The sequence below is a fragment of the Mauremys mutica genome, chromosome 19 (genome assembly GCF_020497125.1).
Source record: "Mauremys mutica isolate MM-2020 ecotype Southern chromosome 19, ASM2049712v1, whole genome shotgun sequence".
NCBI classification, from domain to species: domain Eukaryota; kingdom Metazoa; phylum Chordata; order Testudines; family Geoemydidae; genus Mauremys; species Mauremys mutica.
Genome location: NC_059090.1, coordinates 17,533,726 through 17,554,783, shown reverse-complemented (window position 1 = coordinate 17,554,783; position 21,058 = coordinate 17,533,726). Strand labels below are relative to the sequence as shown.

At 44.6% G+C, this 21,058-nt stretch overlaps 1 protein-coding gene across 1 annotated transcript in view; it reads right to left on the bottom strand.

The window, feature by feature from the left end:
* NOS2 (nitric oxide synthase 2) overlaps positions 1–21,058 on the bottom strand; it is a 54,921-nt gene that overhangs the window by 19,423 nt on the left and 14,440 nt on the right. The window contains exons 2-6 of the mRNA XM_044993827.1: positions 6,390–6,479; positions 4,203–4,377; positions 2,934–3,012; positions 2,100–2,222; positions 1,684–1,832 (exon numbers count right to left, since the gene is read on the bottom strand). Of these exons, the coding sequence (XP_044849762.1) occupies positions 1,684–1,832; positions 2,100–2,222; positions 2,934–3,012; positions 4,203–4,309 (458 nt within the window). The 5' untranslated portion in view covers positions 4,310–4,377; positions 6,390–6,479. The remainder of the gene's footprint in view (positions 1–1,683; positions 1,833–2,099; positions 2,223–2,933; positions 3,013–4,202; positions 4,378–6,389; positions 6,480–21,058) is intronic.

The following is a 21,058-nucleotide window of genomic DNA, read 5'->3' as shown; positions in this document are numbered from 1 at the left end:
TTACTCCTGTGAGTTACCCCTTGATTTCAATGGGAGTTAAAGTAAGCAGGTGCCTAAGTGTTTGCTGCATCTGGCTCAAACACAAGACCAGACTCAAACTGAGTCAATGACCCGGCCAGGGGAGTGTGACTTAGAAGAAAGTGATTTACAAATTAACTAAGATGCAATGATGCCAGGAATTCCTGAAAGTGCTTGTTTCTAACCATGAGACTAAGCAATTGCAAGTTGTTTGGTGTTATGAAATTTCATAATCCCTTGATTACTACAAAGAGTAGTTTATTATCATAATGTCACCATGAAAGCAGAACTTTAGAGTCATAAAATTTCTGTCTGGGCAGCGTAAAAAGAGGAAAGGAAGCGGCTATAAAATGATCTGCAAATCAGAGTCTCCTTTCTTAACAGTGAATGTGGGGCCAATGTAAAATAAATAGTGTGTTAAATTCAAGAGCATCTGAATCACCGAAGTAGCTAACTAGGAGACCTCAGGCATGATCCTGTAAAGTGCTGAGGGAAGCCCTGGATGTGCTGAGCAGCTTTAATTCCCATTGGCTTCAGGAGTTGCTCAAGATCTTGTAGGATCAAACTTTTATTTACTAATCCCTAAGGCCTGGAAATGGTGGAACTTGAGATGGACTCAAATGTTCCAGCATTTCCCACGTGTTCACCCAAAGCGGTAAAATCACCTCCCTTCACCATCCAGAGAACTATAGAATACAGTGTCTGTTATGATGCTAGGAAATTCATCTGAGCATGCTCAGTAAGCCTGATGGGGGAGAGAATGAGAGGATTCTGCCATGCTGGATGGCAGCATGTTGCCTAGAAGACCAGCAACTTTATAAGGGCTGGTCTACACTGGGGGGAGGAAATCGATCTAAGATACGCAACTTCAGCTACGTGAATAGCGTAGCTGAAGTCGAAGTATCATAGATCGATTTACCTCTCGTCTTCACGGCGCGGGATCGATGTCTGCGGCTCCCTCTGTCGACTCCGCTACCGCCGTTCGCACTGGTGGAGTTCCGGAGTTGACGGGAGCGCTTTCGGGGATCCATATATCGCATCTAGATGAGACGCGATATATCGATCCCCGAGAAATCAATCGCTACCCACCGATACAACAGGTAGTCTAGACGTACCTTAAGAAGCCCTAAACCATGGGAAATATTGACGTAGCATGTACCGCCCTTGAGCAAAGGGTGCCAGAACACAGAGAGAGTGCATTGAAAACAATGCTAAAGTAAAAGCTGTGTCTGCATTATAAGGCTGGTCTCGATGGGCGTTACCCCACTCTAGCGCTGTGTTACCTTTCCCTGGGAAGAAACCAGGCCTGGAGAGACTTGCTTATATGTGGATGGTAACACTGTTTTTAAAGAGTCTTATCTAAGCTGCATCCGCCTCAGGAGGGTTGAGACAGTCAAAACCAGATTGCACAACAAAGCACTCAATAAAGTCCGTTCCTATATTCACTGAGGAGGGTGGGGACCTACCGGTAAAAATAGAACCTACTATGTCAGCATATCATTTGTACAACTAACTCACTAACGGCACATAATTCTTGTCCTTTTTTTTTTCTTTGACTGGATGGTGTGTGGTAGGGGAGTTTTCAGCTCATGATGGAAGATGGGATGGCATTTACATTCCATAGATAGAGCAATTAATTCAAGAGTGAAGTTAAAATGGCCTTACTCTTTCAATGAATTGTAGTATTGATTGACGAATTCTATCGCCTGGGGTAAAATCTCTTCCGGTGGAACTGGGCTGTCTCTGGGGCCTTTCAACAAGCCTTTGGGGTTCATGAGGGCCCCCTGGCATGCCTTGGCCTTGCAGTTGAGAACCTGCAAAGACAGGAAAACGTTAAAAATGACAATGACACCCTGCCATGGAAAGTTAATAATAATTGGAGATATACCAATCTCCTAGAACTGGAAAGGACCTTGAAAGGTCATTGAGTCTCCAGCCCCCTGCCTTCAGTAGCAGGACCAATTTTTGCCACAGATCCCTAAGTAGCCCCCTCAAGGATTGAGCTCACAACCCTGGGTTTAGCAGGCCAATGCTCAAACCACTGAGCTATCCCTCCCCCCATTAAAGTTTCATGGTCTTACCCCCTTTGCTGTCTGGTGCAATGTGTCGTGAAAGCTGGTTCCATTTTCCCAGTTTTTAATTTTTAAATGTCTCGGACACCCAGATATTTGGTTCATGGGTCGGATGCCGTTCTGTGGAGGTTTCTGAGCAAAGAGAAGGCGAAAATACAAATAATCTTTGCATTCATCATGTAACGTTAAAACAGTGGACTAAATTTATCCCTGGTGTAAGTGCCAATCGATGGAGTTTCATGAGGGAAGACTTTGACCCATTATGATTGATAAGCAGTTAGTTAGGATTTAAGGGACTGATTGTGGAAACTTTATTCACCCAAGGGAGCACTTACGCATGTGAGTGTGAAATTACCCACATATCTGGTCCTAAATGAACAAGGAGTCAGATTTTTCACATGCTCCCTGCTTGAGCAGTATCTTACTCTGCAAGTAGTCCCAGCGATTTCAGTGGGATTTCTCAATGTGTGTTAATTGTGGTGGTCCAAGGGAAACAATCAACCGGATGGGCTTAGAAATAAGACCCGCTTGTAAATAAACGCTAGGATTTTCAAAGGAGACTAAGGGAGTTAGACACTCAAATCCCACTGGAATAGGAGTTGGGCATCTAACTCCCTTAGGCACATTAAAGTTTTGGGTTGCACAAAATGAACAATTTGGTGACATTGACATGAATTTGCAAAGCGTTTTGCTGTCACTGAATCTGTTTCTCCCCCCCGACCCCGCCCGGGGGTGGCAGGGGAGAGACGAAAAAAATTCAGCTGAAAAATTTCACTCAGCTGTCACTGCGACCCCTTAGCATCCAGTACCGAAGTTAGAAATCGATTGTCTCCTCTCACTGACCTCTCCTGCAGTTATGATGCGCGGCATCTCGTCCTGTTTGTTCAGATCATTTAGCTTGGTGGCTTCTTCTTTCATGAAGCTTTGAAATGAATAAGTAGAATCTGATTTAGTACAAGAGGCTTCGTTTTTAACCCATTACCGTTTACTTGTGGGGTGAGTAGGGAGATGCCTAACACAGCGTCTGAAAACAATACCGACTCAATAAGCCATGTGTTCCCAACTCCAGGGAACTGGAGACAGGTAGGGGGTTGTGGACCCCATTTCCATATTGCTGTGCTCTAGAATATAAAAGGCTGAGAACCACTGCTATAAACTAAACAAAGGAAATGCATCAAGAAGCTACAACTATGAACTAGACAAAGAGAAGGAAAATGTTGAGAGGATTTGTTTTCTTCGGGGAATAGCTGCGTGAACCTTTCAAATAGGTCCAACCTCACGGCGCGTTAAGCGAACGGCTTGCTTTCTTATGCAGGAAGCGAAGGAAGTCCATGCAAAAGGCCTGGCTTTTGAACTCTGTTCTTCCTTTTTAATTTGGATGCAAAGTTTGAGAAGATGAGAGCTAGCCTGACAATCCTGGAGAAAAAGAGTCTGCTTTTGACTGGCAGTGATGGCTTTTAGATAATGTCCGTCTAGGGTCAGATTGTGTCCTTTTGCTCTGACTGGTGAGCGGTGACTCCAGTGGGAGTCAGGTTCAAGATTCTTTATTTCTGGTGTAAATAACTTTCCCTGATAATAGTGAAAAATGGGGAGCCAGGGATGGGGGGAAGATTTTGGTGGAACGTAGGCACCAAAATGAGTGAAATCATTTGAAATGAAGGAGATTGGAGAAGCGCGCAACCTTATTTTATACACAGTCTTTCATGCAAGCTGTATCCCAAAATACTTTACAGAGCTAATTAGTACAATTACAAGGTTAATAAATAACTTTGCCAAAGTCCACAACACACACATGAGTGGATCTCGCCATCCATAGCTTGCACCATTATATACATTATAGAAAGCTGAGACAATTAAAAAAAGAACTATGAAACTTTAAGGCAGGATGTTTTATGTCACAGTGATGTGAGTAGGTCTCATAAGGGAAAACTAAAATTTACCTCACCTGTGTCAATTGCAGCCAAGTGACCTGTAGGAAAAGTTATCCCTCAATCTTTCTCCTTTAAAATTATTGCTTTGGCAATTCTTTACTTGGACGTCTGAAACGTCATGGTGCTTTCGGGAGAGTGTAGGAAAGCAGGAAGGGTGAAGTTGAGAGGAGATAAATCTTACCTGTGAACCTTCAGGACTGCTTTTTCCACATTATTGTTAATATCCTCTTTGGGGGACGTGTTCCGACCTGTTTGGGGCCTGAACAGGAACTGAAAAGGGCACATCATTTTCGGTCTTTTAATTAGCCTGCTGTTTCCTAGCCTGAAATCCTGGTTTAGGTAATGAGGGGATTCTCCTAAGGAAGGAAATAAAAGGAGGTTATACACGGTGCTTAATTTGTAATGCAAGAGGAGCTGGGGCACAAGTAACTTTTTTTTTTTTTTTTAAAACATTCATAACTGATGCACCAAGGCCAGAGGTGCCGGGGCTATGAACTGCCAAGCCTAGAGATCCTGGCACAAATTAAGCACTGGTTATAGAGTTATACAACCTCCCTCTTTGATAAGATGAGGGAACGCCACAGATTTATGGACCTGCTGTAATTAATATCCTATGATTGAAAGCTAAACTGCCTACTAAGGCCCTGACTCAGCAAACACCCTAGGACTCCCTAGTTCAGTGCTTTGCTAAATCAGGGCCCAAATTCTGTGGTAAACACACCCCAAATAAATTAGGGGTTCTCCATGCCAATTAGAAGCTGTAGATCTGTTTTATTCTACACCTGCTGCCTATTCCTAGGACACCACAAATAAAACAAATGTTTGCAATGAGGTTCCAAAATGCTCAGCTCAAATGAAATTCAGAGCATAATTAGGGTCTGGAAAACACACAAGTGCTCCAAGGTTAGCAGAAATACCCACTAGAGTGGGGTTTTTTTTGTTTGTTTGTTTGTAAGTTTTGTTTCTCGAAGGTTTGTTGGGTGTCACAAAAATATTTTTCTTTATTTGAACCTCTATGTTTTGCAGGAAAACAGGAGGCAAAACCTAGCCTGTGTCATTCACACAACAAAGATTCCCAGCTGAAAGTTATTCTTCCCCAGGGAATGAAACCAAAAAACAACGTGCAGCATCTTAGAGACTGCCAGAGCCAAATGGAATGTGAAGTTTATGGATTCCAGGTTCTGTTCTAAATGTGGAACCGAGGAATCTTGCATGGGTTCTACATTTTTGTAAATAATATTATAGCATATCTATAACCCATGTAGCAAATTAGTCAGAGTTTAGGATGATGCACCATTAATTGTCACAGGCTGATCTTGATTTTTGTCTTGCTATTCTTTTGGATTTGGGCTTTTCTGCTCATCTTTGATCCTAAAGTGAAGTTTTCCTCCTGGGGAAGACAGCAGCTTGATGGGTAAAAGTGAAGCTATTACATTGTTTGTTTTCTGTATAAGACAAAGCAAAGACTGAGCTGTAGCCAAGAAGGTCAAAAGATAAGGAAAGAGAGAAAAAAAACCCTCTTTTTTCTGTTATAAATTGTTTACTCATTTTTTTTTATTGTGGTAATACTTACAAGTCCCAGTTGTGGCCTCTGTGTTAAGCGCTGTACACATCAAAAAACAAAGACAGTCCTGACCCCCAAATGCTCACAATCTAAGTAGCTCAGTGTAAGAATTCAGAGCCAGATTTTGATACCCCTACTCACAGTGAGTAACCCCCCGGAAAAGAATGCAACTACTTGTGCTGCAAGGTACCACTCAGTGTAGGGGTGTTAGATTCTGGCCCTTAATGAAGGTAAAAAGAAGAGGAAGAGAAGGGTGTGTAACAAAAATATCTGCAAAGTTACCAAACTGGAAACAACGCTAGCGCGTTACAGTGCGATACAAAACTCAACTCACCCTGTCATTCATTAAAAGCATCTGGACTTTTACAATAATTTTTTTTTTAAATCTTCTGATGGTATAATTGTTGTGCCTCGGTCTTAGAACAGCAGAGCTATCCTGGGATTTTCCCTAGGAGACCTGTGAGCAGCAGCTTATACTGAAAAGTTTTAGGACATCTTGTCACACTATCTCAGCGCAGCCTGCCTAAGTGTGCTCTTTCTTCCTGTCTCTTTTCCATTAATTGATGAGCAAAATAAGTCCCTTGTTTCCTTAGATCCTTTTCAACAGGGTTAATTCAAAGAATATTTGTGGCACTGCTCTTACTTGTAGCAAGGAGGGTAAAGGTTTCAAGGCAGGGAACCAATTTAAAAAAACCTGCCATTTTAGTAAGGGGGGAAAAAATACAAACAGCAATAACATTATTCCACTTGCAAGCAGATACAACTGCTTGACCAGCTGCTCAGTTAAACATAAATTTGCCTTACCTTGCTTCTGAGAGAGGGTTTTCCAAGTGTGCTGGGAGATAGTCTTCTCTGCCAACGTTTCTTTCCTTTAACCTTAGAGGTACTGTGTCCCTGTTGCAGGGCAAACACATTTTATACCCTGCTGGGGTTCCGTATGCAAAGCAGGATGATGGCACATGGATAACATTGCAAAGGGAAATCCCTGAACCTGGGCATTTTTCAGATCGAAAGGGAGTGGCTGATGCATGCTGTCACAGAGTGTTAGCTAACAATGCATCCACAGTTCCTGATTATTTCATCAATTCTAAAACGTATGAGCATCCCCTCCTCCACTTGTCCGGTTGGCTGTCTGCTTTGGTAATCACTGTGATGTGATGTGATTTCCTGTGGCTCTAACCAGCCCTTTTACAGGAAAAGGTCTAGGGCAGGGGTGGCCAACACGGGCCTGGTAAATTCTGGCTCCTTCTCAATGTACATTGCCAAGGAGCCACAGTAATACGTCAGTAGCTCCCCCACCCTGCTCCCAACACCTCCCACCCACCTGCAGCCCCACTGATCAGCACCTCCCCCTCTCTCCCTGCACCTCCTGATCAGCTGTTTTGTGGCGTGCAGGAGGCTCTGGGAGGGAGGAGCGAGGGCACGGCAGGCTCAGGGGAGGGGGCAGGTTGGGCTGGGGGCAGGGCCTGTGGCAGAGCCAGGGGTCGAGCAGTGAGCACCCCCCGGCACATTGGAAAGTTGGCGCCTGTAGCTCCAGCCCCGGAGTCGGTGCCTGTACAAGGAGCCGCATGTGGCTCCGGAGCCACAGGTTGGCCACCCCTGGGCTAGGGACTCTGATAGACACTGATCATCCGTCTTTAAACCCAGGACACAGAATTCTCTATGAAATGCTCTAGGATAATTTAAAAATTCTGAGGAAAGGAAATCCTTCTCCACAGCTTCTAGGGGTACTTTCTAGAGGAAGTTTTTAATTTGTATAGAACCCTATTGACGTAGGCCCTGATTCAGCAAAGCACTTGAGCACGTAGTTAGTCCTGCTTAAGATGAAACATAGTCCCTGTGCTTAAGAGCTCTGCTGAATCAGGGTCTGAGTTCCTATCGAAGTCAATAGGCTTTACATAAGAATGGCCATGCTGGGTCAGACCAATGGGCCATCCAGCCCAGTATCCTGTCTACTGACAGTGACCAATGCCAGGTGCCCCAGAGGGTGTGAGCCTAACAGGTAATGATCAAGTGATCTCTCTCCTGCCATCCATCTCCATCCTCTGACAAACAGAGGCTAGGGACACCATTCCTTACCCAGCCTGGCTAATAGCCATTAATGGACTTAACCTCCATGAATTTATCCAGTTCTCTTTTAAACCCTGTTATAGTCCTAGCCTTCACAACCTCCTCAGGCAAGGAGTTCCACAGGTTGACTGTGCGCTGTGTGAAGAAGAACTTCCTTGTATTTGTTTTAAACCTGCTGCCCATTAATTTCATTTGGTGGCCCCTAGTTCTTATATTATGGGAACAAGTAAAGAACTTTTCCTTATTCACTTTCTCCACACCACTCATGATTTTATAGACCTCTATCATATTCCCCACCCCCTTAGTCTCCTCTTTTCCAAGCTGAAAAGTCCTAGCCTCTTTAATCTCTCCTCCTATGGGACCTGTTCCAAACCCCTAATCATTTTAGTTGCCCTTCTCTTTTTAAAATTATTCCCCCCAGACGTTTTAGTTCCTGCTGCCTCTGTTTTTTCTGAGCATTGCCCCTATGCTCATGCCCAAGGCGTGAGAAACACAATAGAGAGATTCTTTGTATCTCACTGACTTGATATTGCCATGCTGGCACACGGCAATATTTGTGAAAGGCAGAGGGATGATTAAGAGACTGTATGGGGTTTTATTGCACAACCGGTGAATTTCAGACTTGTAATCAAAACAAGCACACACACACAAAGTTTCTACCTGAAATGTAAAGCAAGTAGGAATAACAGAGCAAACCCAGTGGCATGCAGTAAAATGGTTTTTGGCAGGCTCCGGCAGCCAGAATCAGGAACACTGCTCTGCCTGTAAAGCCTTAGGGATTTTGGCTGGAGTTACTGCTTCATAAAAATGAGGTATGACTAAATAACATGATTTTTAAAGGCGTTAATGTTTTAGATTTTTTTTTCAAGTTCTAGACAAGCTATGTCTTAAATCTTCTGAGTAATATAGCTGCCAAAATCATTAATCTGATTCCACAAGAGAGATTTATGAGTGTTTATCTGTGGATGAGAGGGTGGAGCACCGGGCTGGGTTTCAATTTTGCATCTGTCCCCTATCTCATTTGGGTCACCTTGCGTGAGTCACGTTCCCTGTCTGTGCCTCATTTTTCCCATCTGTAAAATGGGGCTAATGCAGCTTTGCTGACTTTGTAAAGCAGTATGAGACTTAAAAATGAAAATTGTGTGCATGAAGTAGGATTATTTATGTAGTCAGATTTCCCCTCCAATGTAACCAGACCTAAACCTCAGGCAACTCCAAAAAATGTATGTTTGTTTAGACCGATCACACATCTGGTTGATGAACCATTTTCGTGCTCTTTTTCTTTGGCTGTTTGTGGATATTAATGCCGGGATGTTTGCAGAATGGCTGCCCACTCAATGCCCCATATTGCTACGAGAATGGGGAGAGTCACTAGTTTTAATAATACCTGGCTCTTTCAAAGTGAAGGATCCCCATTTTACATGTGGGGAAACTGAGGCACGGGAGGCCGAAATGACTTTCCCAAGATCACCCAGAAGGCCCATGGCTGAGCCAGCAATAGAACCCAGGTCTTCAGAGTTCCAGTCTAGTGCTCTATCCGCTAGGCTTCCCAATGAAAGGTTCCGCAAAATAGGTGTCATTTAGTGCCAAGAGATAAGCCAGTTTTGTGAGACAAGAAAGGGCCATTCTCAGTTCACATGGGTCAGATTCTCCCTCACAGCCTCTTTCCCCAGTGGGGCTGCATGAGCTGCAGAGGGTAGAATTTGGCCCCCTGTTTTTTGTTTTTTTTTTACTTTTCACCCCCTTACTGAATTCCCCCCAGCGTTCCTCCAAAGCACAATGCCTGCTCCAATAGGTTTGCCTGGTAGGTCTTCAGATAATGCTTTTCCTCAGCGTCACAGACTGATGACTGAATCCTGCCCTGTTCTGCAGGGCTGCTCTAGAGAGGTAAGAGGGTGAGCCGGGATTCTGACCTCATCACAAGGTTGGGGAACCGGTTACCATGCTGGACTGTGGGCTATGACCCCCGAAGGTCTACTTATCTGGGGTCAGATACAAGAAGCCATCCATGCTATGACCTGCAGCATGTTGCAACCTTACTTAGCACATGTGCCAGACAATGTGGTATGGATGCCACCCATGGCTCCTTTTGCCCTGTGCTGTGTAGCCTGCACCATTCTACCTTGGCTCCTACCCAGAACGGCAAGATTTCACCCTAGATTCAGAGGGTTTGGAGTAGTTACTTGGGTTGGAAAGCAACACCACATGAGTGGGCTTGGAAGGTTTCTGTTTTCATTGGTCAATTTCACTGTGTGTACACGCAAACCGATGAAACAATATTTCCCATGACATTCCTGGAAATTTACAGATAAACAAAAATGCTGCTTGAAAACTCCGTTTGATTTAAGGTTATTTACTGGGTATACTTTGACATGTGGTGTTCACAGTTTGCATTTTAATGGTTAAAGCTTTAACTGTTGGAATCTCACCATCTACTGTCATTAAATAATGTTTTAATCCCCCCCCCCTTAATTTCCCATGAATTTAAATTGATACAAATAAAAAAAGCATAAATATCAACACTGTCTGTCAAAATTACATAAAAATCAAATTCTGCCAAGTCTACACGTATATCCTGGGTCAGAGCCTGCATTTCTTAAGCACTCAAGTCAGGAAGAACTTTGAATGCAAGGAACAGGCTCACCCTGTACTGGATTTAGCTATATCCTTCTGCCTTAAAATTCCACCTGCCTTCCAGCAGGTTTCTTTCCCTGCAGGGTGAATTCCAGGGTGGAATAACATTGATTTTCTGTATATGACCCTCCCCATCCTGCAATACATGGGGAAACTTTAAGGATCTAGGGTTATAAAATAGAACCCAACTTAGCGCTCTCTGAGCAGCAAGCGGTTTTCCTTATCCACCCTTCTTATTTCCCCCATGCCCGAGCAGTGCTGAAATATCTTGTCCCTTGGGTAGCAGTGCTGGCTTGTACAGAAGTGCTGGTCGACTGGCTGCATTCCAGCAAGTCTGATGCTGCAAGAAGCACATTGGCAGACTGTACAGACAAGGGGTGGCGAAGGGGAAAGAAGTGAAAAAAGGGAGAATTGGCTACACATATAGGCTGTGTGGGGATTGGAAGTGAGAGTTCAGATTGGGTGGAATGGAAGAGGGGAAACACCTGCCCCCTAGCCTGACGGTAAACACAAACCTTCAACGTTGTTTAAAAGGCTGCATGAAATATTCACCCTGGTTTGGTGCTTTATTCATAGTTCTGAATTCAGCCCACGTTTATCAGCTACGACCTGCTCCTGAACTCAGTAACACCAGTGGCAAAACTCCCTTGACTTTAATGGAACCAGAGCAACCCCTTCATTTCACTGATGGGACCGTTTACCAGCAGTCTGAGGTCCTGCATGATATCAGACACTCTGCTCGAAAACAAACTTACTGTGCAAAGTCTCCTGGCTCCCCATATAAAGCCAAGCCTCATTCTTTTCCTAGTGTTTGGGTGCAGGAACAATAAAACAAAGTTCAGCACCAACTTTCTCCCAGGCCTTGACTGCTCCTACGGTTCCTTCCCCCTGGGTGCTCAGCCTACATACTAGATCGGGTGCTCAGCCTACATACTGAAGGCAGCACATGAGCTGATTTTCAGTGGCACTCACACTGGCCAGGTCCGGGGGGCTCTGCATTTTAATTTAATTTTAAATGAAGCGTCTTAAACATTTTAAAAACCTTATTTACTTTACGTACAACAATAGTTTAGTTCTATATTATAGACTTATAGAAAGAGACCTTCTAAAAATGTTAACATGTATGACTGGCACGCGAAACCTTAAATTAGAGTGAATAAATGAAGACTCGGCACCCCACTTCTGAAAGGTTACCAACCCCTCTCTTCCCAGGCAGCCATACCTGTCTTCCTTATATCCAGATGAGCTGCTTGCCTCACTGAATCTCTTAATAGGAAGGTGGGGTGTATCCGGCATGCACTGCCAGCCAGTAAACTCTGTAAACACCACTTCAACAGGGAAGATCAACTGGGATGAACGCAATGGAGCCACCTGCAGAACTTTCTCCACAAAGCACCCTTTGCCATTGGAATTTGCTCATTCAGCAGCCTTCAGAGAACTCTGCAATTGTTTTGGTTCAATTTTGCTTTTGTTTTGCTCCTGGAAATGTGATGGCTTGCAGTCTTAGCAGCAGATTTGTGTGTTGCCTCATTCAAGCAATGGTACGCTGCATGTTTATAATGCCTAGTATCGCAGCAATAAAGTTACTAAAATAAGCTGCATTGGGTAACTGTTCCCGACGGAGAAGGCAACCTTGAGTTGTAGGAGAAATACCATACAGAGATTTCCAGCCTAGAAATATGTTATAGAAATTATATACATTAAGAAATTTATTTAGCAACACCAGCTGAAACACAGCTTTCAGTTATACAAGCCAAGATTTTTCCCAAGTGATGGGTAATTTGGGGTGCCTCGGTTTTTAGTTGGGCAACTTGAGATGTCTTAAAGGGGCCTAATTTTCAGAAAGTGCTGAGCACCCACCTTCTGAAAATCAGACCCTTTAAAATGCCTCAGATTGGGGGCCCCAAAACGGAGGCATCTAAAATCTCAAGTCACTTGGGAAAACCTTGGCCAGCGTTCACATGCTGTCGCAGCGCCGAGGCTGGGTGTTGTGTATTATCTATACATGTGTAAAATAATCGCTCTCTTCTTCATTGTGCATTTCCATTTCATAAGAAGACATGGGGACAAATTCTGTTCCCAGTTACCCACAGAGTAATTAACACTGTTGACCGAGAATAGAATTTGGTCCATATAGTACCAGGATCATAGCTGGTTGCATCCAAAATTATTATGGATGGTCATTTGTATTGTGGTAGTGCTTAGGAACCCCAGTGATGGACCAGTACCCCCTTTGTGCTAGGTGCTGTACAAACACAGACAAACAAGATGATCCCTGCTCCAAGGATCTTATCTAAGTATAGGACAAGAGACAACCGATGGGAAGAACAAGGAAACAGTGAGACAATACTGGTCAGCATGACGGGCGGTCAACTCCGTGCACCAGCTGCCTAGCAACCTAAAGTGTTGTCACTTAGTAGTACCCTAAGGAATAATATAATGATTTGGAAAAAAGTAGGCTCATACAAGGCAACTTGGTTCAATGTATTGGATGCTCACATTGTGCAGGATTGCACTTTACTTCGGTGAACTGAGCACTAGAGGGCGCAAAGGGTGTAACTTCGGTTCACTTGTTCTTTGAAGACCATCCATCTACTCCTTTGGGGAAATCTCAGCTCAGTTAGATTCATTTGGTATGGATGTTCATTCCTGGTTTTAAGCCAGCTGCTACCTGACTGGAGAGGAGATATCATCCACCCGGCACCTCAGTGCCATGTATCACATTTAATAAGGTCTTTGGGGCAAGTACTGATCTTTTGGTCTGATCCCTGACGGGGGCCCCTTCACACCGCTGCGGTGCAAGCAGTAAATGGTGTGCGATTGTGTAGTCATAGAATCATAGAATATCAGGGTTGAAGGGACCTCAGGAGGTCATCTAGTCCAACCCCCTGTTCAAAGCAGGACCAATCCCCAGACAGATTTTTGCCCCAGATCCCTAGCTTAGGTGCCTTATTACGATCACTCATAATTTGTATTGGGATAGCGCCTAGGGAGGCCACTTTACAGCCACGGTCTTTCCATCCACAGAAGTCACCTGGCAGCATTGTGACTTTTCTAGGACAAGAAAGCTCGGCCCACAAATCTGCCCACTGAAAAGCCTCAAGGATAGCACCGGCAATGCAGGAAAGAGCCCACCAAACAAATATTTGGACAGTTTGGAAGCCCTGTGACGAGCACTCTGCTGTATCGGGTGATACGCCCAGGAGTGGTTTCTTGGTCTCATCTTTCCCCAGCCCTATGCTGGCACCAGGAGTGATACTGTACAGGCAGCATCTTTGGCTTGTTCTGTGTGGGAGTGGTTGTGAAATGTCTCATGCTCCTGGAGGGTGGAAAAAGTGCTTGTGCCGTGTCATACTCAAAGTTGCAACAATTTGTTTTGGTGATTCTTGTTGAAAAATGTTAATGAAATCAACACTCTGATTTCATTGAACCGGAATTTTCTGACGGAAATATGTTTGCTGGGAAGCTCGCTGACTCTGTTACTTTCTGTCCCAAGGATGTGTGCCACAAACTCAGTGCCTGTTTCCACTCAAATTGCCCCCAGATGGACTCAGAACACCACCCCGGTTTGGCAACAGGTTCACATGCTTCAGCAATCGACCCCCAGAAAAATGAACTTGTCTGATTATTATTTTTTTCTTTGGAGGCGACCAGCACAGAGCAAGGCTGTGATTTCACTTTTTAAAAATTCACATGTAAGCAGCTGATTTAGGGCATCAATTCTCAACTAAAGTGGACCATGCCCAAAGGATGCACCAAAACCCCATATGAACCAGCTCCCATTCTCCTGATGCAGGTTTTTTCAACCTCCTCTAACCATGTCCTCCATCCAGACAGGGGAGGAAACGGAACTGGTACTTCCTCATGTCCTGACCACAAACAAGTTCTGCCCATGTAAGTCATGGAAATGAGATGCCACTCCCATTACCCTGTGCGGAAGTTTCAAATATAATCCTGCATACTCCCTAGGTTCCTTGAGCTGGATTCCATCTTGATTGGGTTAAAAAACCCAAAAGTAGTGATCCAAATGCCACCCGTCTTTGGCACCAGAATGAGATGTGCTCTGCGACCCTCCCTTTTCTTTTCCCCATGAGGAAAGAAACCATTGACAGTGCTGAGTTACCATCACTGGGCGACTGACCTCAGATGAAGGGGCCATTCACGACTCACCATGCTATTGTTCCAGGCTCCCTGAAGGCTCATCTCGTGGGTTACCCTTGGCTCACTTTTTCAGAGGTGTTCTTTGTAACCACAATAGCCGGAAGCTCATTTTTTCTTAAAAACGAAAGCTGAGCATCTGGAGAACAGAACAGCAGCTTGAGCGAGAAGTGGTATATAGCTGTGCTGAAAACCGGTTGAACGCGAACCCTGCTCTGATGTCAGGAGTTTCCAGCAAACCTGCACATTGATCTCCTGTTGCTCTTTGGCAATGGGCGCAAAGGATAATGAGGCAGCACAGCTGACTGGGGCTATTTGTGAATGACGGTATGTGGGGTTCCCGTCACAGTAGTAATCCCTGATTTATGGTTTCCCGAGGGAAGCAGTAATTGAGTGAGGGCGTGTCTCACTGCCTGGAGTGGCTAATGAGTGAGAATACCAACCTCAGGGCAGACTGTTAAGAAGCAGGGCAGAAACCCAAACTGGCGGTGAGTTCTGTACTTAGATTTCACCAGCCGAATAACGAGTGTAAACTCCTACAGCACCATTAAGACTGAAGATGGAGTCCTAGACAGTCCCCTGGGGCATTCCGATCTGTCTTACCACCCAGGCAAGCTCGACTCTGTGATAGATGGTCACTTTGCAGCAAAAAATCACAACAATATTCACTTATTCACAATATTATTCACTTCAAAAAGTTTTTTTCCTCCTGCTGCTAAGAGCTCATCTCAATTGATTAGACTTTTCCTGTTGTTATGCATACTTCCACCTTTTCATGTTTTCTGTATGTATAAATATCTCCTGTCTGTGTGTTCCATTCTATGCATCCGAAGAAGTGAGCTGCAGCTCACGAAAGCTCATGCTACAATAAATTTGTTAGTCTTTAAGGTGCCACAAGTACTCCTGTTCTTTTAACAATATTCAAGTTACTCCCAGTCTCAAGAGACCAGTCACTTACCCCAGGTCCATTGGACTCAGAATTCAAACCCAAGACAACCACCAGCAGCCAATCCTGTAACTAACTAACTAACTAAAGATGTATTAACTGAGAAAAGAAATGAGTTATTTACCAGGTTAAAACTGGAAACACACCCACATGTGAGTTAGTCTAAGATTTGAAAAGGTAAATGTCTATAATAAGCAGCTGTATATGTCCTTTAGGGCTGACCCATGCCAAGCAGCAGGGGGGAATTTCTTGTTTACGTTTAGGAATTTTTCCCCATCGTATCCAGACAGCATAAAGAGACCTCAGTTCCTTCTGGTCAGGCATTATTTTACTCCTTTCACACCAGAATCCAGGCAGATGGGATGAGTTCATGCACGGGTTTCCCCTTCCTCAAGTTAGGAATGCAATCAACAAGGTCTCAGTCCTTTAATGCTACACAATGCCTTGTATGCCTTCAGTGGGCCATCTTGTGTGCAGGACGAGCACTCTACCTTAATTAATGCTGCTTTTCCTGTTTGTAAAGCTCTAGTTGTGTCACTCACCAATGTCAACACACAGCCCAACTTTATGCACTGGGATACAGATATGATAAGTCGCATTAATACGTGCAGCATCCTAGAGACATTTCATAAATTCTAAACATGTTCTTATAACACTACTATCTATTTTAACGACGCTAGCCCACAGGTGAGCCAGATGGGTTTCCAGCTATGCATTTGTCAGTGTTCAGTGAGGCCCTGGACATTGGCATAAGCTGGCACCTGGTCTGCCAGTGTCACAGAGGGTACTAGAGAGACAGGTGTACCCTGGACAATATGGCTTCATATCCTTTCAGAAGGTGGAAATCCTCTTTTCTGTGGTATTCTCAGCCGTGGATATGCAATACTGATGTCCCTTGGGTGACAGCCTGAGTTCAGCGATTATGGGAAGTGCCATTTTAAGGGGGTGACAGTAGGAGCAGAAGAAGCCATGGGGGAAAGGCTTGGAATAAAAGAAGTCAATTCCCTAGCAACAGAAGTAAGGGAAATACGGCCAGATCAGCAGTCCAACTGGTGGCACTCCACACTGATGTGCAAGAGATCTGGATTGTCCGTCGAATGCAATTTATTGGCTTTTTCCTTTAAACCATCAAGCACAGCCACCTTTTATGGACTGTACCAGACTCCAGAAGCAATATTGAACGCCCAGCTTGTAAAAAGGCTTCAGCCAAGGTTTTAGTTTTGACTTCCACCTTTCAGAATAACTTCTGCTCTTTGTTCGCATAAACCTCGCTGTGTTCCCGAAACCCACAAGGGATGACTCTTCCCGCCTGCGGAAGGACACTAGCGAGTACAGCAAAGGGGTGGCTGCACTGAGGAATTGCTTATAGGAGAGAAAGATCAGGAAAAAAGTCTCCGCTGGCTTTGTCCTTTATCCTTGAGTGAGGTGAGGTTTGTTGCAAGGTAGAGTCATGAAAATCAAAGTGACCCTATATGTCAATGGGAATGCCAGGAGCTCCGCAACTCTGAAAATCAAGCCACTGAAGTCTCTGTAGGATCTCAGTCCCACTCGTGTTTCTTCTGGAGACCAGCATTCTTCTGTCCATCAAGTTTTTTTATCTATCTATCCCTTCTTCTCTAACTCTCTTGCCTCTCATTGGCCTGATTCTCCCTAGATTGACTTGAATGTGGCCGGTGAAAATGTTTGCATCACTCTGTGATGTTACCATTGTATGTGTGTTGATATTATCTGAATCAAATACGTATTTTAAAAAACACACAGTCAGGTTGGCAATGGTCTGGTCTGCTTCTCAGTTCAGAGGTTAGTCAAGGAGCTGTACCAGCCAAGGGAGGAAACATGGGTTTGATTTCCAGTCTAGTGTCACCCGCTGCACAGGGCGGGAATGCTGTGGATTGGAGGGGCTACACGTCACTCCCAGATGGCCCTTTTAGCTGTTCAAGGAGCATGTAACCCTTCTTGACACCCCTCCACGCTCTTGACTATGGCCTTGGAATTGCTAAAGATGGCATTTTCCCAGGAGAATCCGTGCTTGGTTTTACACTGAGTCGTGAGCGGGAGTTTGGGAGCATTGTGAAGGCTGTGTGGATACCCTTACACTGCAAAAGTTGATCAGTGAAGCTTAGTTTCTATCTCTCACTGCTGGCTCTGGTTCTTCGTTTGGATATAAAGAACTATCCACTAAGCAAGGATATAACGGAGCAGCGTTGATGGACTTTGAGTGGTGGCTCAATCAGATCCTTTCAACTACAGCATTGTGGCCATAATGCAGGAGTAGAAGGGCTGTAGTGTCACCCGTTTTTTACACTTTAGCTAATTGCTCTTTAAATGCCTTCTTGGCCCTCCTAATGTCTTTCTTGCATATTGCCTGTTCTCCTTTTTGTTCCTTTTTCATGGCTTGGATTTTCATTTTCCGAAGGATATTTCTTTGGCTCAAAAAGAACAGGAGTACTTGTGGCACCTTAAAGACTAACAAATTTATTTAAGCATGAGCTTTCGTGAGCTACAGCTCACTTTTGGCTCAGAAACTCTTGAGTTTGTTTGCCATTTAGCCACGTGGTTTATTTCTTGTCTTCCTTTCTTTAAAGGTGTGCATGCCTGCTGGAAATCTCATACTGTATCTTTCAAAAGTATCCATGTCAAATCAATAGATTCACTTCTTTACTCTTGATTTTTAGGGCTTTCTTGACTAGCTTCCGCCTCGTTTGGAAATTCCCTGTTCTAAAATGTAATGTCACTGTGCAATCTCCCCAGGGATGTTGAACTGAATTATTGTCATCTCTATTATTTAATGTTCAACTATCATCAATTCTGAGGGGTCAACACCTGTTTTACTTAGGACTAAGCTGACATAGCCTCTCTAATCTTGATAACTAGTGCTAAAGCAATAATACATCCTGTTTCCTTGTTGGGGAAAACATTTACTGTAAATACGAATTTCCTTCTCTGTGGTTATTTATTATTCTTCCATGGGGTTAAGGGCCAAAAGGAAGATCATTTGACCGAACTGGTCTCTCTCACTTTGCAGATCGACTTGATCTTATGTTTCCTGCTATGCTGCACCACCATTAGGAGGTGAATAACCTCTTTAGAAGCAAATGAAGCTGCAGAGAGCTGCAAAATCTTGAGCCTACCTTGCAATCGAAGGAGTGCAGCTCAGCCGTGCACGGTGGGTGTTTTGGCCCAGCTTTGCTACCCAACGAGAACAGCTCTGCTGCAAATAGCTATCGGTGTGCTGCCTGCACTGTGGCGATGCCTCCACGTTCGCTCGGGAGGGCCAGGAGAAAGGTGTCGCCAGCAGCTCAGCGAGCAATGTGGGGAACTCAACGATGGAAATTCTTTCTGGGGGGACCAGTTGCTCTTGGGAATTTAACCAGAGGGAGCTTGGGAAGGATTTATATCAAAGCCCATGAATGACTCGGGGCTGGTTTGGAACAGATGAAAAGCTACTGGGGAAAAAATATTAGCCGATTGTTTAATACCCATGGAGTGCATAGGAGTAAAGAAGCTTGATACTCAGCAGCTCATGCCTTTGGGCTGGGGCATTTCAAAGAATTGCTGCAGTACACACATCAGTCGCTGGACTGCAAGTGTCTTCAGGGTACCAAGAACAACTTGGCTTGTTTGACCAAACGACTCCAGGCAGAGATGTGCTGTTGAAATCATTTCCTGTCTCCATTTCTGGTCTCGTTTCCTCCTCCTCCCCAATTTACGCCTTACATTCCTCTCTCAACACTGCTGGCTTTGTCTCCGTCTCTTGGCTTTACACCTGTTTTCATGCTGGGGCGGTGGAACCAGGTGGGCCGGCAGGCCTTGCACCCCCGCAATGGAAAACTGGGGCGGCACGAGATTGTTTCTGTCCTCCCCCCCCCACCCCATTGTTTTCTGCCTCTGCGATATCTCACAAAGGTGAGACTGGGACCTGGCTATGTTCTGGCCTCATGCTCATTAGCAGGTGGTGAAGGTCTTTTTTGGTAAATTCCATTGGTCACCTCTCTGCATCTTTAGGTGCCTAAATACCTTTGCAATCTGGCCCTTAGTGCTTAACTAAGGAAAGAATCAGATTCCTGCAGGACTTGGCTACATGAATCAGCCCTCTAGTCTGAAGTGAAATATGTCTGGCTACATTAATTACCCGTTTGCTTTATTTGTTGAGTGGCTATTGCCTAGTGTAGTCCGGTGTTCTTGGGGCTCGCTGCTATTGGTCTATTGTAATGATATGGCTCTTTCTGCAGTCCCAGTCCATTGCATCTGTGTTTTGAGGAGCTCAGATATTCACAGGGGGGAAAAAAGAAGCCTCACGACGCTCTGAGGAGAATAATTCCTTCCACTGCACGGACCCCTCGATGAAATTCTATGGGCTGTGCTGAGCAGGAGGTCAGACAAGATGGTCTAATGATCCCTTCAGCCCTGAACATCTATGTATTCTGCCTACATGCACATAGAGAGACATGGTGAGGAACACTTATATTGGATCAACTTCTGTTGATGAAAGGGGAAGATGCTTATATAAGCTCCAGAGCTTTCACCTGCAGAGGTTGGTCCAATAACCTCACCCACTTTGTGTCTCTAATATCCTGGGACCAACACGGCTGTAAAAACACTCCTGTGACTATGTAAAGCGAGGCACAGAGAACTGAAGTGACTTGCCCAATGCCATGCCGCTCATCAGTGGCTGGGTCATCCCTGGAATGCTGACTCCCAGTCCCCTGCTCTAACCACTAGACCGCCCTTCCAAAACGATACTTACATAAGAAGGAGGGACTTGGGTTTATGCTGATTCTGGCTTGAGAATTGTGTGTGACACTGTTTGATTCATGTGTTTAATGGGGGAATGCTGTTTTGTGCTCCCTCTTTGAAATGTACAGTAGGTTGTACATTCCCAGATTTAAGTCAAGCATTGTTGGAATGCCCGAGTTTGAGCTTGGTGGTCTCCATTGGATTTAAGAGGCCTTTGAGGTTTTGTGGTTTGACACCTGTGCTGTTTTCATAAACCTCTTAGTTTTGTTCAATTTAAAAATTGTAACCATGACCCTGTTGCTCATCTTCCCCTATCGTTTGAGTCGAACGTTGGTATTTCCCGGTTTGTTCACACCAAGTGGCAGTTGTCACCACTGTGTTTCATTTGCCAGCATATTGCCCATTCATCTAGTGGGGTGAAATTCCCCTGAAGCTCCCCAGAGCCTTCCCTTGTCTTGAAAAATCTCAATGATTTTGTGGCATTTGCAAATGCTGCCACCTTACTTCTCATTCCCTTTTCCAGATCAACACAGATATTCTACAGTACCAGTCCTGATACATAACCCTGTAGCATCCCACTGTTAACCTTTTGCCATGATGAAAATCGACCATTCATTCCTATTCTTTGTTTCCTGTCCACACAGGAATTTAATGTGGTTTAACTAATCCACTTCAAATTGACACCTTTAGCCAATCCAGTTTAATTTTTCCTGGATGTCACTGTGTAGAGCAGCCCTTAGAGAGTTTCTGGTCCATGACGGCACTTGGCTTCTCATGCCATGACGGCTACAGAATTACTTCAGTATAACTACGTCACACGAGGGTGTGAAAAATCCCCACCCCAGAGTGACGTAATTATACCAACCTAAGTGCCGGTGTACACAGAGCTATACCAAAAGAAGAGCTTCTCCCGCTAATGTAGCTACTA